Source organism: Aspergillus undulatus, assembly GCF_047715775.1.
Source record: "Aspergillus undulatus strain CBS 261.88 unplaced genomic scaffold BDV17scaffold_5, whole genome shotgun sequence".
Taxonomy (NCBI): Eukaryota; Fungi; Ascomycota; class Eurotiomycetes; order Eurotiales; family Aspergillaceae; genus Aspergillus; species Aspergillus undulatus.
This window is the reverse complement of record NW_027396609.1, coordinates 458705-471978: the sequence shown is the minus strand read 5'-3', so window position 1 is coordinate 471978 and position 13274 is coordinate 458705. Positions and strand designations below refer to the sequence as shown.

General features: G+C 52.0%; 5 protein-coding genes across 5 annotated transcripts; 1 reads left to right on the top strand and 4 right to left on the bottom strand.

Annotated features, from left to right (window-relative positions):
• Positions 1 to 7: 7 nt before the first annotated feature.
• BDV17DRAFT_287681 (ribosylnicotinamide kinase) lies at positions 8 to 1097 on the bottom strand (the record flags this gene model as incomplete). Its single annotated transcript, XM_073761224.1, has 2 exons — positions 8 to 806; positions 895 to 1097. The coding sequence occupies 2 exons, from the start codon at positions 1095 to 1097 to the stop codon at positions 8 to 10; spliced, it is 1002 nt and encodes a 333-aa protein (XP_073619579.1).
• A 300-nt stretch (positions 1098 to 1397) lies between these two features.
• On the bottom strand, positions 1398 to 5305 carry BDV17DRAFT_253629 (DEAD/DEAH box helicase). Its single transcript, XM_073756672.1, has one exon. It carries the CDS (start codon positions 5118 to 5120, stop codon positions 1545 to 1547), a length of 3576 nt encoding a protein of 1191 aa, XP_073619578.1. The 5' UTR covers positions 5121 to 5305; the 3' UTR covers positions 1398 to 1544.
• A 517-nt stretch (positions 5306 to 5822) lies between these two features.
• Positions 5823 to 7921, bottom strand: BDV17DRAFT_287679 (putative HMG box transcriptional regulator; the record flags this gene model as incomplete). The annotated part of the gene is made up of 3 exons (XM_073761223.1): positions 5823 to 7331; positions 7390 to 7535; positions 7621 to 7921. 3 exons carry the CDS (start codon positions 7919 to 7921, stop codon positions 5823 to 5825), a joined length of 1956 nt encoding a protein of 651 aa, XP_073619577.1.
• Positions 7922 to 9356: 1435 nt separating this feature from the next.
• On the bottom strand, positions 9357 to 10908 carry BDV17DRAFT_174217 (uncharacterized protein). Its single transcript, XM_073754829.1, has 3 exons — positions 10563 to 10908; positions 9754 to 10493; positions 9357 to 9697 (listed from the first exon to the last, which is right to left on the bottom strand). The coding sequence occupies exons 1-3, from the start codon at positions 10809 to 10811 to the stop codon at positions 9613 to 9615; spliced, it is 1074 nt and encodes a 357-aa protein (XP_073619576.1). The 5' UTR covers positions 10812 to 10908; the 3' UTR covers positions 9357 to 9612.
• Positions 10909 to 11677: 769 nt separating this feature from the next.
• Positions 11678 to 13261, top strand: BDV17DRAFT_253621 (40S ribosomal protein eS6). Its single transcript, XM_073756671.1, has 5 exons — positions 11678 to 11839; positions 11976 to 12048; positions 12209 to 12229; positions 12306 to 12723; positions 12779 to 13261. Exons 1-5 carry the CDS (start codon positions 11735 to 11737, stop codon positions 12873 to 12875), a joined length of 714 nt encoding a protein of 237 aa, XP_073619575.1. The 5' UTR covers positions 11678 to 11734; the 3' UTR covers positions 12876 to 13261.
• Positions 13262 to 13274: the final 13 nt, after the last annotated feature.

Here is a 13274-nt window from a genome sequence, read left to right as displayed (position 1 = left end):
AGTTGATTTATTTACTGTACTGCTGTTCTAAATACTTCAAGACCTCTTCGACCGCCCACTTCAGCAGGTCTGCCATGGGGAGAGAGCCCTGGCCAGGAGCAACAGTAACCCCAGCATCCGTCCTTACCTTGACCCCCTGCCCAACCCTCTTCACCAGCTCCGCATCATCCTTAACCGACACCAACGACTCTCCCTGATCCTCCTCAGGAAGCAACAACCATGCATGATCCCTCACATACCGCGGCCACACAATATCGTCCACATACCCCGGCGGATCCGTCCAGAAATTCTGCGGCGGCCGATCATCCTCCGCTTCCAAATCCACCTCTCCGTCACCACCTGAAACCGAAGACCGCTGCGGCAACTCCGGCGCAGGCCCAATAGTCACATACCCGCTCCTTTTCTCCCTCCTCTCCTTAACAAGGTCATACGGCGCGGGTAGGAAAATTCTAACATCAATCTGGTCGTGGACGTTGCGCAGCCCGTGGCTTGACTCTGTTTCTGTGGGAGGCGCGTATAGCAAGAATCCCTCGAGCAGAGCAAGCGTTACCCCCTCCCCTTTTCCTCCAGAATATAATCTTCTAATTCGCGCCTCTACAACCCCTCTCAACCCCTCAACAAGACTCTCATCAACACCAATTCCCGGCGAAACATCATTCAAATCCTCCTTTGAGCGGAGCCGAGGTGGCAAATGGCCCTTCTCGTGCACGTATGTGAGCGCAGAGCTGAGGAAGGGGATGTCTAGCGCGCCGAGGCAGTCCCAGTCTTGGATTGTTTTGCCGGTGGGGAGGGTTGTGGATGGGATTCTGGGGATGTTAGTGTATTTTAGTAATAAGTGAGGTTATTGATAAAAATAAGAGGCGAGGAAAAGCGATAATGAAAGCAGAGACGTACTTATCATCCGGCTGATAGAAATCATCTTCGTGGATTATGAATGTCGATATCTGTTTCCGATCTTGACTCTGAGGTTGCTGTGCCGTCTGTGCCTCCTCCTGTGCAGTTGGCTGATTCGAGAAAATTTGCTGCAGGAGGCGAGCGAGGGTTGTTTTCCCGCTTGAAGAGGGACCCGAGAGGGCGATTATAGAGGTTTTGCCCATTTTCTCCTCCCTTTTCTTTCTCCTGTTCTATTTTGCTGAGCCTAGAGCCTGATTTATTATCTGAAGGCCAGAGCTTGGCTTGCGAGTCCTAAGTACTCCGAAGGATGTACAGTACGGTGGTTGATGGAAGCTGATTATTGAGCTGATAGTGGTATGTCACGTGGTATGATGCGATGGTGTGGGGTTACCGGATTTGGTGATTTCGAGGCTATCCGAAGAGCTCAAGCTTTCTTAATTGTAGAAGATGAGTGCTGAAGTTTATATACGGATAGATTCACTCCCAAGATCGTTCTATTGACTTTTAGAGGTAAGGTGGAAATCTCTCCTCTCTTCATCGTCACGTAACATATATAGGGTATACAAGACATCTAACCTAACCGAAAACCATCCAATAACACCAACTACATAAATAAACCCCACTCTCTAGATACCGCTTCGTCTCCAACATCAAATAAACAGAGGCGGCTTAGGAGGAGAAATACTCCTCCGCGGGCTCGGCGAATCCATAATAATCCCATTCTGATCACGAAACTGCAACTGAAAGCGCGGGGGCGTCCGTCGCTTCGGCGTTGACGTAAGGAGACCAGGTCCAAGATTCTCAACAGCAGTAGGTGAACCGTCACCACACTTGACGTTGCGTTTCCGTTTCGCCGGTGTCACTGGTGGAGCCCCATTTCCGAATTCAGCAGGTTTATGACCGTTTGCGGAATTGGCATCGGCCGAGCTGGCGCTATCTGGGATGGGGAGACGATGCCGGTCGAAGAATCCCGATGGGCGTCGGAGGTAGGCTAAGGAGGTGAAGTCTTCGCAGCAGGGCATGGGGATGAACCCCTCGTGCTGGATGATGGAGCTCATGGTACTGTCGTCTAGCAGGTCATTCTGGATTTCGGTGTCGGACATTGCCTTTCGGCGCTGCAGAATCTTGTCCTCGAGTGTATCTCGTAGCACGAGTGTTTCGACAAACACGGGGTGCGTTTGGCCGATGCGATGGGCACGTTTGATGGCTTGGCTTTCGATGTTAGGCTGCCAGATTGGATTGACGATGTAGACTCGTGAGGCGTGTGCAATGTGTAGGCCGTGTGAGGCCTGGCGCAGATCCATGAGGAGGATGCGGACGTGCGAGGATTCGCGGAAGAGCGTTAGGTATTCTTCGCGGAGGGCGGATTTGAGGGTGTTCGCGTAGATTCGGAAGTCGATTCCCAGTAATTCGAGACCCTCTGCGATCCAGTAGGCGGAGTTGTTGTTGTCGTAGAAGATGATGATCTTCTCTGCTTTGTGGTGTTCTCGGGCTTGATCAAGGAGGTATGTGAGCTTGGCTGAAGTTGTGGCGATCAGCTTTGTCTGAGTGAGGGGTGAGTCTGGCGAGAGCTCCTTATGTAGACCTTTGAGGAAGGTCTCTTTGGCTTTCTTCTTGACGAGGCTCTCGGGGGTGGTCTTTTTTGGCGCAGTGGTTGAGCCGTCGAACCCCTCGCGGTTGGACAACTCGCTGCGGACCTTAATACCAGCGCCGGCGAGGCCTTCGGCTGGATCGCTAGACCCAAGGTGTTTCGTCACAAAATGCTGAGCAAGACGAGCCTGGGATATACCAAGCAGAATGGGCTCTCGCTGAGCTTGAGCAGGATCTAGGGCCCAGAAGTTCCGCGCTTCTGAGGGGAATCCTGCAACATAGACACCGAGTTCGTGCATCTTCTTGAATCCATTCCAGCCACCGGATTCTAGCGCTATCTGAGCGATCTGGATACCTTGAGAGATGATGGAGATGTCGGCTTCGGACATCTTCTCTCGGTGCTCCTGGAGGTACTTGGTCGCAACATCAACAGTTCCTTGCAACTCAAAGTCCGATCCCGCCCACCAGAAACCAGCTTGCCGCAAATTGCCAATAACACGGCTAAGATGTTTTCTGTTGCTGGGATGAAACATGTAATCCTGGTCTTGCCGCTCTGACGTGACCGCGTTGACGGCGAGCATGAAGATGAACAAGTTTAGACTTAATTTATCGTAGAACGTCGGCTCGAGATGAACCACCTTGTTGTGTAAGCGTGGCAGCGGAATTTCACTGTGAATGACTTCCATGCGGTGGCGCACGACAAGGCTCTGCAGCGTAGCGCGAAGAGAGAGAGCCTTGCGTCGCTTTCCGTCAGGTCCAAGGGGTTTGATGTAAGTCGTCCAATTCGCGGGATCGTCGTCTTTAGGGTTAGACCAGGGCTTGAGATCCAAGAAGTTGACTACAATCCGCTGCAGCTTGTCGAGATCTTTCAGTTCGTGGTCCACTGCCTTTCCCGTCTTCTTTCTCCCGCGGAGCACCGCCGACGTTGCCTCCGTCAAGTCGGTGTCATCCGGGTGTGTCTCCTGGGAAGCCAAGCTGACCTCAACCCCGTATAGTCCACTGGACGGCGTCCCTGATACAACCCAGCGTCTTTCGACGTGAATCTGGTCAAGAAGGTGCATCATATTCGTCTTCTGTCCGTGACCCGCCACATTGTGACCTTCGTCGACGATGATCCGGAGCCAATGCAACTTTGTCAGGGGCGATGCTCCCTTGGGACGATTCCAGTCCCGGTCATTGAAGTCATCTGCCTCCTTTTCAAACCGGGTTCTCGAGAAGAGAACGATGTCATACTGGAAGAAATTTTCGGCCGAGGGTGTAACGTCTGCATTGCTCCGTAATGTGAGAACCTTCAAGCCTTCCGTGTGTGTCGCGATCTCTTTCTTCCAATGGTCGAGGAGGTTAGGCGGCACAACGATTAACGTCCCCGAGCAAAGACGAAGACGCTGTCCAGGCGGCCGAAGGTGATCCGCGCTCTTGCGACCGGTTTGTCGCAATACCGGCGGCTCGATGGTATACTCACCACGGTTGGCCTCACATGCCTTGATGCACCTATCGTAAACTTCACCCATCCGACTGAAATGGTCGAAATGCGCCTTCCACGGCAGAGACAACCGACCTGCAGTCGCCGCTACCATCTCTATGAGGCTTCCTGTTTCAGGCCTCTCAGGAATTTTCATGGTTTGGTGCTCGAGGGGAATTTGTGGAAAGTGGCCTCGGGTAGCTAGAATCACAGCTAGGCATATCAAGGTCTTACCGCAACCCATGGTCTCCGCAAGAATTCCTCCACGAGCCTCCGAGTACGTTCTTTTTTCGCGCAAAATCCTGCCTTGCTCTTTGTCGTAGTAGTAGACCTGACCTGTGGGGCTTGTACAAGGCTGAAGTCGGGGATCCAACATCTGATGCGGCTGCACTTCTCGCTGAATCATCGTCGCCGCGGAACGCCGCTGATAGGGATACAGCGGGGTTTTAAGTCCCAGAACACCAGTAAATGTCTTCCCTTCTTGATCTTCACTTTCCCATGGCGAGGTAAGTGAGAGTAAATCCTGCATGGCCTGCTTCGCGTAGGGATTCTGCACCGACTCCGCTTTAGGGTTGGGATCCTGGAGGGTATTGAAGATATACCAAAGAGACTCGTCCTCAGCGCTTGCAGGGTGAGTGTCCATTATCCTTCCATCAGTCTTCAAGTCACCAGCCCAAGCCGCAGGCGATGAATCCACCTTCGCCATAACAACCTTCAGCGCTCTCCTCAACGCCGCGCTCGATCGAGGGATAAACTTTCGCCCAACATCATCAGGCAAGACATAAACACGGATAGGGGTGGTGTGAGGATTACATTCATCTTGATGCGTCGTAGTTCGAACCCAGTTGTGCTTTTCCAAGCTGGCGATTTCCGCAGAAGGAAAGCCGATGGCTGAACTCGTCAACGCGGAACTCTCGCTTGGTTTTTCCAAAACACCAACTGCGATGAAGGAGTCCAAATTCTCAAGTAAGATTGCCATTTCGGACTTTGGTGTCCCGACTGCGGATGTAGGAGTGACCGAAGTCGCCGGTGTTGTCGTTGAAGATGAATTAGTGCTGATGTTGCTCCCTGAAGCGTTGGGGGGTGATGGCTCCAAGGAAGGTGAAGAAACCATCATTTCCATGACAGTAGGGCCCTGAGAGAGCCCAAGGTGGGTTGTGTTACTGTCTTGCATCGCAAATGGGCTGGATCCGGGGAGTGGTCAATATGGATGAGCGAATTTGTGAGGACCCAGGCCGGTGAAGTCACGGTCTCAATCAGACAGATTGGAACAGCAAAACAGCTCGCCAGGAAAAAACCCTCATCTGGAAGATTCAACGAATTCCCACCGGCGACAGAATTTCAAGGGCATGTCCGGATGAGACCCTTTGCTCTTTCAGTGTCTAATTACGAGCAAAGGCTGAGATGGCGAGGCTCGACATGGGGGTGCTCTTATCGATAAGTGATATGGTTGGCGGGAAAGTCTTATCGCCCCATATATTGCCCGATACGGTTATATTGGGAAAAGGTACACTCGCCTCAGGCACCGAAGTGAAGTACCCAGTCATGGAAAAGTTCAGTGGCAAGTACGTAAAATTGAGATATTATAATGATAATCATGCATAGATTTGCACTATAGATCAGTAATAGGAATCAAATAAGACTCCTGGCTCCAAATAAAATCCCGCAATCTCCCAGTACGTCGGAGTATATGGCGAACAGATAGATAACAGTATCAATAAGCTTGAGATTCCACAGAAATCCACCGCAAATGCTAAGACTATTTATAAAAAAGAGCAGAAAATATAAAACCATTGGGAAGAAAAAAAAAAGAAAGAAAGAAAGAAAGACAATAAAGCCCCTAACGCCGTCAAAAATCGTATAAGCCAGCACTAGACTACTGGGTGAGGTAGTCCTCGATCTCGAAGCCCAACCGCTTGAGAACCTTCTCCTCCAGTTCCTCCGGGGAATTAGTGGGTTTTCGCACAATAACCACTTTTGCGTCTTGCAGACGGATCTCCACGGGGCCTCCGTGCTGCTTAATTTCCTGCGGGTCACACTCGCGGATATAGACTGTAATGTCGGGCCCCGCGGCGCCGCGCCAGAAAGCCGCCATCCAGTTCCAGTGATCTGCGACGCTGTAAGAGTCGTCGATGGGCATCATGCAGGCATACGCGTCGGAGGTCGTCAGCTGATACTGGGGGACCAGAGCTACCGGTAGAGCATCGGCATTGGTAATGGTAGTCTCTGGGGTCAATACAGTTTCGGAGCCAGTCTCGCTGGACGATGGCGGCGAGCTGATGTGCATTTCGGCCGTCCTGGGGATGATGGTTCGCGGAGAGATCTTCGGTGAGCCTCTGGTTTCATCCTCATTGCCTGAGGCGGGTTCTGAAGAGTGGCGCGAGGATTCGAACCTGACGAAGCTTTCAATCTTGCCGGAGATATGGTGCCACTTCGAAATGCGGTCAAAGTACTCGACTTTCTTGTCGCTTGTGTCCTCGGGCTCTGCACTGCTTTCTCGTTTGGGTCGTGAGATCCCGGGGCCGTCAAAGATGCGAGGTTGGAAATTGCCTTCTTTTTGCAGTGCGTTGTTGAGGTACTCCGTCACGGTTCGGGCTAATTTCTCGTCATGTCCATCTATAGCAATAACGGGACCACGACGCCCGGGACCTCCTTCGCGGAAGGATTTCAAAGGGAGTTGAGGTGCTATTTTGGCGAGGGTTTTGATCTTACCCAAGAGAGGCATGTTCTTCACCGCTGCTTCAAGGTTGAAGCTTTCTGGCGGAAAAGCGGACATTGGCGTTGCTGACCCTGCCATTGACCCTGTCGTCTGCAACGGTGGAAGTTTCAAAGTAGGGTCTGGCTGCGGCTGTTCCTTCACTGGGCGAAGCCCATGTGGTGCTTGCATTGCGTGGCTGAGGCTGAGGCCTCGCGCGCTCAGACTTTCTGTGCGACCCGCATATGATGGCATTGAGTATGGAGAATTCGGGGGGCTTCTGTCGCGGTGAAAGTCTGCTCTGAAAGGCACATGGGGGTTGGTTCGGCGGCGCTTTGAGTCTGGCGATACCGACCCACTCTCCTCCCACTGTCGAGCGCGGAAACCGCGGTGCTCGCTATGACTGCCATGCTTTATACCTCTTGGTCCTTGGTCTGCACTATAACTCCGGCTCATCACCGAATCATGAGAAGGTCTGCTACTGCTAACGCTGACGGAGTCCCTAGAGAAGCCAGATTCCGGGGATGCAGGTGGGTTCATGATACGGCCGCCGCATCGGTTACAGATCGTGGCACCGGAAGGGTTATGGCTGAGGCCCGAGCTCAAGCTGTTTCTTGACCCATCGCGGTTGAGGCGGCGGGGCTGATATCGGTACTCGGGATATTGCTGCTGATGTCGTGCTTTCTCTTCCTATATTCTGGTTAGAGAACTATCCAGACATGGGACTGTCAGTCCTTCGGTATCTTACCTCCGCCAAAGCCTTCCACTCGTCCTTGGTCGCCTGTGGAAGCTTTCTCCACTGCTCGCCGATGATTTTGGAGATCTCTGGGTTGGCTAAGCCCGGGTTCTGAGCTACTACAGCTCCTTGGTAGTGTTGCCGGTAGAGGATAAAAGCTGCAAGGCAAGAAAGTTAGCAATGTGCCCGTGATTCTCTCTATACCTCCTAACTGAGGTGGGTCATAGGAAATTATTGACGTACCATTTCGAGGTCGAGGAATCTTTGGGTCCGGCTGGCAGAGGCACCACTGCATGGACTCTCTCTGGGCTGGAACTGCTGCTGATTTCACCGGGCTGGAAGATGGCGAGCGCTCGACTACTGTATGCCGTTCTTGTATCGAGAGACACTGGCTTGAAGGCTTGGGAGCTTCGAGGTTTGCCGGGCTGGACGGGTCCTGACTTCTGCTGCCAACCCTAGATTGATGGAGAGACAGGAAATTGACCTTGGGCAGGCTTTCTGAATAGCGATAGGAGGAGGTCTTGCCTGTTCGATGGTCGGCCATGGCGACGTCGTCGTTCATTATCTTGTGTTCGAGGAGGTTGCTAGTTGGTCTTAATAGACAGGCTTGCTGAGTATCATGTTGCAGAGCAGCAGGCCGGGGGAGTACTCGGTCGATATAAGACATTTATTTAGGTCTCAGAGAGTACAAGTGATAAAGAGAGAGGTGTGGGCAAAAGGGCGAGGCAGAGCCAGCGTGAAAGAAGGACGGCCCGCCCGGGGGGGGGGGGGGGGGGGGGGGGGGTGGGACAGAAAGAAAGGAACAAGCGACGAGAGGGAAGACGAAGAAAGGAAGAAAGAAAGCCGATATGTATAAGGCTCTGGCGAGCGACGCAGCCTCGCGGTTGAAGTGCTCACAATAATAAAGATAAAATAAGAAAAATCGCGAGAGACGATTAATCTGATTCGTGAACCTTTTTTGTCTTTCTTCGAGGCGTCAGGATTACTTGGGAGCGTCGAGGGACTTGACAGAAGGGTAGGGATTTGGGTTTTCAAGTCCTTTGTTCGGATCGAACGCCTGTTAAAGGACCAAGCCTCTGAGCCTGGAGCTGATCCTGGGCATTGGTTCTTTGTCTACGCCGTTGGCTTTGGTCTTTGGTCTTTGGTAGTTTTGGTTTTGGTTCCAGGAGTGTGGTTCAGATGTGATGGTAGACGCCAAACGCAATGAGACATTTCGATTGTAGATACAGAACTGAGCCAGACACTCGAGCAGCAGTGGACCTGGGCAGGATGCGACTATCTTGAATCTGATGTCGTATGTAGGGTGCACTCCCAGTCCCAGATCCCAGGAGTAATCGCCATTATTATTGTTCTTTCTTCGATTCCCGCATGCGGCGTGACAGCAGGGATGCCCACTCAATAGCAGGCAGAATAGCTTCAATTTTGGTGTGACGGCCAGCCAGTGAGTGCCAGTAGCGCCCTTCCAAGCAGCGTTGCGCCTTCAGTGCTGCCCATTATGCGCCAACACCACCAGACCAACAGATCTCCGAAAGACAAAGAAAGAAGCAAAGAATGGGCAAACAAAGAACTGGCAGATCCGTCCCCACTCCGCGCAGTCTACCGGAGGCCCTGGCTACTAGCCTACTACTCCCAAGTCAGTGCGACCCTTAGTTTGGAATGTCATTATTGTTCTCTTCATTCTGTTCTGGAGTCTGGAGGCTGGATCCAGGATTCTCGAACGTGAGGTCGCCAAGTTGAGGCTTGATTTCCTTGAATTCTTCCATTCCTAACCGGCTTTGCTCGCATCCCGATCATCTCCACAGTTACTTTCATCATAGCGTTACAATAAGCCTGCCATCCCTTCCTGGAGTCTTTGACCCTTTAACGCCCAGTATGGGGCTCATCGGCCCCCCTCGCCGTTCGGCTATCGATCTTTTTCCGGACTCATACTACTGTGCCACTCCCGCGTCTATCCTTGTCGCGCCGGTCGTCATCCTGGCGTTATATTTCCAACTTTTGGGGTGAACACCATGTCTAAGACCTCTTCTCAGTAGCAGCTGGTACTGGAGCCGGTTTTGGGCCTTTTCGCTCGGGACGCAGCTCTCCGCAAAGTCCGTTCGCTCGCGGTCTCGGGAACCGGCCGCTCTCGAGCTTTAAGTATAGCTTTCTGCAGGAACAATGCACAACACGTTCCATTTACAGACATTCATCATCTGTATAGTCTACCTTTGGGTAAAATTCGGCGCCTGGTTCTGATTACAGAAGCCACATGTCTTTGATGTCTTGGAACACCTCCGTACCCATGAGTCGGTGCGCGGAAGGGCCGAGATGCATGTCATTCCTATAAAACGTCAGTTGAAATCCTCGAAGAACAAAAAATAGGTGCCTTTGTCTTACCAGAAGAGGTATCTGTCAGGGTTCTCGCATCGTTTGCTCTCGGATGTCACCACCCACTGCTGACTGCTTTCGACACATGCATCCTCAACGTTTTCCCAGCCGGGATCTTGATTCTTCCCCAGCCCGTTCGATTCTTCAACGCCAGCTGCGTAGAGCTGACGGTCTCGAATAAGGTCGGTGAGGAATGCCTCTGTGTCAAACAGATATATCGTCCCCTTACCCCATTGCTGCGCTGCATCCGTAAGCTTCCTATTCCAGTTGGAAACAAGCTTGACGGTGTCCTTGTATTGAGAGACATTTGGGTTCCCGTGCGGACGGAAAGCCGGAAGGAAAGTCACATCCGGAACCAGTGTCAGGATAATCCTGAGCTCATCACCACCCCAGCTCTGAGACAACTCTTCGAACTGGTCCATAATGACCTCGACGCTGTGGTCAACTGACTTGGTGGCTGTCTCATAGTCCTTTTCGATCATGTTCCACAGGTCCCAGACTCCAAAGGACACCACCACAATGGTGCGATTTCGGCGATCATGAATCGCCTTCTCGTCTAGATGCAGGAGGGCCTTTGTCTCAGTGGTCAGCCACTGTTCGACTTGGGCCTTGAAATCAGCCAGTGGGGACTTGTTCAGGCTGAGGAAGTTTCCCGACTCCGAGAGCTGCTCATTGTCCACAACAGACCCAATATAGGTTCCCCTCAGAGACTTGGCGGTTTGCGCTAGGTTCTCATGATGGCATGAAAACTATGAACAGCATTCGGTTAGCTTAGCCTCGGTACCTCCGATACACACGGGCTGGGAACAAAGACTTACAGAAGAGCAGAGCCAGTCGGTCCAGACTTTACCGCCCTGAATTTCTTTGGCATTGTTGTCGCTCCATGTATCACCAAAAACAACCAGCCTGCGGTCAGGTGAGGTTGGTGCCTGGAACTCGACAATTGGCTCGTCCACGGCGCCAACTTTGCGGTAGTAGAAACGCTGCGAACCGAGGAACAAGGCCGAAAGGAGAATGCTAAACACCGCAAAAGCGCAGACGATGTGAAACCTGCTTGCAAGCCTCATTTTCGGGCGCGTATTGAGAGCCAAAGAATCTATACAAAGAGATGATTGCCCGCGGGAGCCAGTCTCGGCGCCTAGAGATCTCTAGTGTCGACGGGACTTTCTTTGTTCTGAAACCGATGATATCAGACGACAAACGGAAAGTCCGCGGGCCAGATGGGACTGCAATCGTTGATTCGGGGAGAAAAGTCGAGAGGTTCAGGTAATGAGAGCCGGATATGGGCCCGGGCGAATATTCAGTGTCGCGTGAGTACCGGCGAGCGGAGATTTGAGAGAAGGTGGGGAGAAAGAGCGCAAAGAGGACAATATTAGGAAGAATTGAACGATAAAGTTTCGTAACAATAGCAGTAAGCGGCGGATATATACATGTCTCAGGGGGAGAGGATGAGAGAAGGGGAAAAGGAGGGAGCTGAGTTCTGGTAAGGCTATCATGGACTTTCTAGTTTCTCCAGTCTGGAGATTTAACCAGAGAACGCCCACGTTGGTGATTGCGTCACTAGTCTACCTTGCTGCGCATTCGACTGTATACAATATTTGAGATATCGACTGCAGAGTTACGCTAGTTCTCTGCATAGAATGAGAAGACAGTCAATTTCTACAGAGCACAATGCGTTGAATACTTTTTGCGCGATCTTCTGAAGATCGGAATGCAGGCGGATAAAGTTGCTGCCTGATAGCCTTGGCAGATAGAGGTATTTGTGCCCTATAATTCAGGTGTCGAGTTGTTGACCGCCAACAGAAGCCCTACCGAGGCGCTAACCCTGCTGGGCTAGCCGCTGAGTCAGCCACCCACAGACCGAAATCTCGCTACACCAAAAGGGACCTGACACAAAAATCCACACTTGACTTTCGCTTGAACGACCGAACGCACCACTTCGACCGTCGACAATCCGCGCCCTCCGTCTTGACCGCGCATCACCGTCAAGATGAAGCTCAACATTTCCTACCCGGCCAATGGGTCGCAGAAGATCGTCGAGGTTGACGACGAGCGCAAGCTTCGTCCTTTCATGGAGAAGCGCATGGGCACCGAAGTCAGTCGAATCCCTCCATCCCCGGTTCCTACATACGGCCCATGCGAAAAGAAAAGAGACGAGAAAAAGAGAAAGAGACACGCACAAGAATGAATGAGAACGGAATGGCTGATTGCGGCATCTTTCTGGTTATTAGGTCCCCGGCGACTCTCTCGGTGATGAATTCAAGGGTTACCTCTTCAAGATCACTGGTGGTAACGACAAGCAAGGTACGACTGGACTTTTTTCTTCGATTTTTGGATACGATTCTTCGCTTGGAATGTGGGAGGTTTTTGGATGTATTATCGGAACTTTGCACGCGTTTTGGTTGCGGGGAATCGTTGAATTATTGCTCTGAGAGGAATTAATTGCTAACGTTGTGGCTTACAGGTTTCCCCATGAAGCAGGGTGGTATGTAATGAACCCAACCCATTGTCACCAACGCGACCACCACGACAATGAACAGAGAACTCACTCATCCCTACAGTCCTTCTCCCCACCCGTACCCGTCTCCTCCTCGCCGACGGCCACAGCTGCTACCGCCCCCGCCGCACCGGTGAGCGCAAGCGCAAGTCCGTCCGCGGTGCCATCACCGGTTTCGACCTTGCCGTCCTTGCCCTCTCCATCGTCAAACAGGGCGAGGGTGAGCTCCCCGGTCTCACCGACACCGTTGTTCCCAAGCGCCTCGGCCCCAAGCGCGCCACTAAGATCCGAAACTTCTTCGGTCTCGACAAGAAGGATGACGTCCGCAAGTTCGTCATCCGGCGTACCGTCACCAAGGAGGGCAAGAAGGACTACACCAAGGCCCCCAAGATCCAGCGCCTGGTTACTCCCCAGCGTCTCCAGCACAAGCGTCACAGGATTGCTCTCAAGCGCCGTCGCGCTGAGGCTGCCCGCGATGCTGCGTAAGTCTCCCTTGGTTTAATCTCGTGTCAAGTATCAAGAACTAACACTCTCTAGTAACGACTACGCCAAGCTCCTCGCCACCCGCGTCCACGAAGAGAAGGCCAAGAAGGACGAGCTCCGCAAGCGACGGGCGTCTTCCATGAGGAAGTAGAGGGGGTGTTTTGGTTTCTATTCTTTCTTTCTCCGAGGGGTTTCTAATGGTCGGGTTACGTACGTCTCTCTGTTATGGCTAGGGAAAGGAAAGGAAATGCAAAAAAGCGATAAAGAATCAAGACAAGACAACGACGGTCCATACCTTCCTCTCTTCCCCACCAATTGTTCTTGTAAACGAAAAGATATGACTTGACAGGGTAGTAGCGTGAAGCTAAGCTGAAGCTGGGGAAGCTGCAGAAGAGAAGCTCTGGGGGGAGAAAGAGTCTTCTGAATTCTGGGGGAGCGAGCGAGCAAGCATCGATCTATGACGATCATCTTTTTCTTTTATTTTCCTCGTGCTGGACTGTGGACTTGACAAAACAAAAATCAAAATGCACTTTTCATGATTCTTAAAAAA

Bases quoted from the DNA above. Each gene is read 5' to 3' on its own strand.
- BDV17DRAFT_253621 (XM_073756671.1), top strand. From the start codon at position 11,735: ATGAAGCTCAACATTTCCTACCCGGCCAATGGGTCGCAGAAGATCGTC. The intron at 12,049-12,208 runs GTACGACTGGAC...TGTGGCTTACAG, and splicing joins TGGTGGTAACGACAAGCAAG to GTTTCCCCATGAAGCAGGGT. The intron at 12,724-12,778 runs GTAAGTCTCCCT...AACACTCTCTAG, and splicing joins GAGGCTGCCCGCGATGCTGC to TAACGACTACGCCAAGCTCC.
- BDV17DRAFT_174217 (XM_073754829.1), bottom strand. From the start codon at position 10,811: ATGAGGCTTGCAAGCAGGTTTCACATCGTCTGCGCTTTTGCGGTGTTT. The intron at 10,494-10,562 runs GTAAGTCTTTGT...TGCTGTTCATAG, and splicing joins CCGACTGGCTCTGCTCTTCT to TTTTCATGCCATCATGAGAA. The intron at 9,698-9,753 runs GTAAGACAAAGG...GACGTTTTATAG, and splicing joins CCTGACAGATACCTCTTCTG to GAATGACATGCATCTCGGCC.
- BDV17DRAFT_253629 (XM_073756672.1), bottom strand. From the start codon at position 5,120: ATGCAAGACAGTAACACAACCCACCTTGGGCTCTCTCAGGGCCCTACT.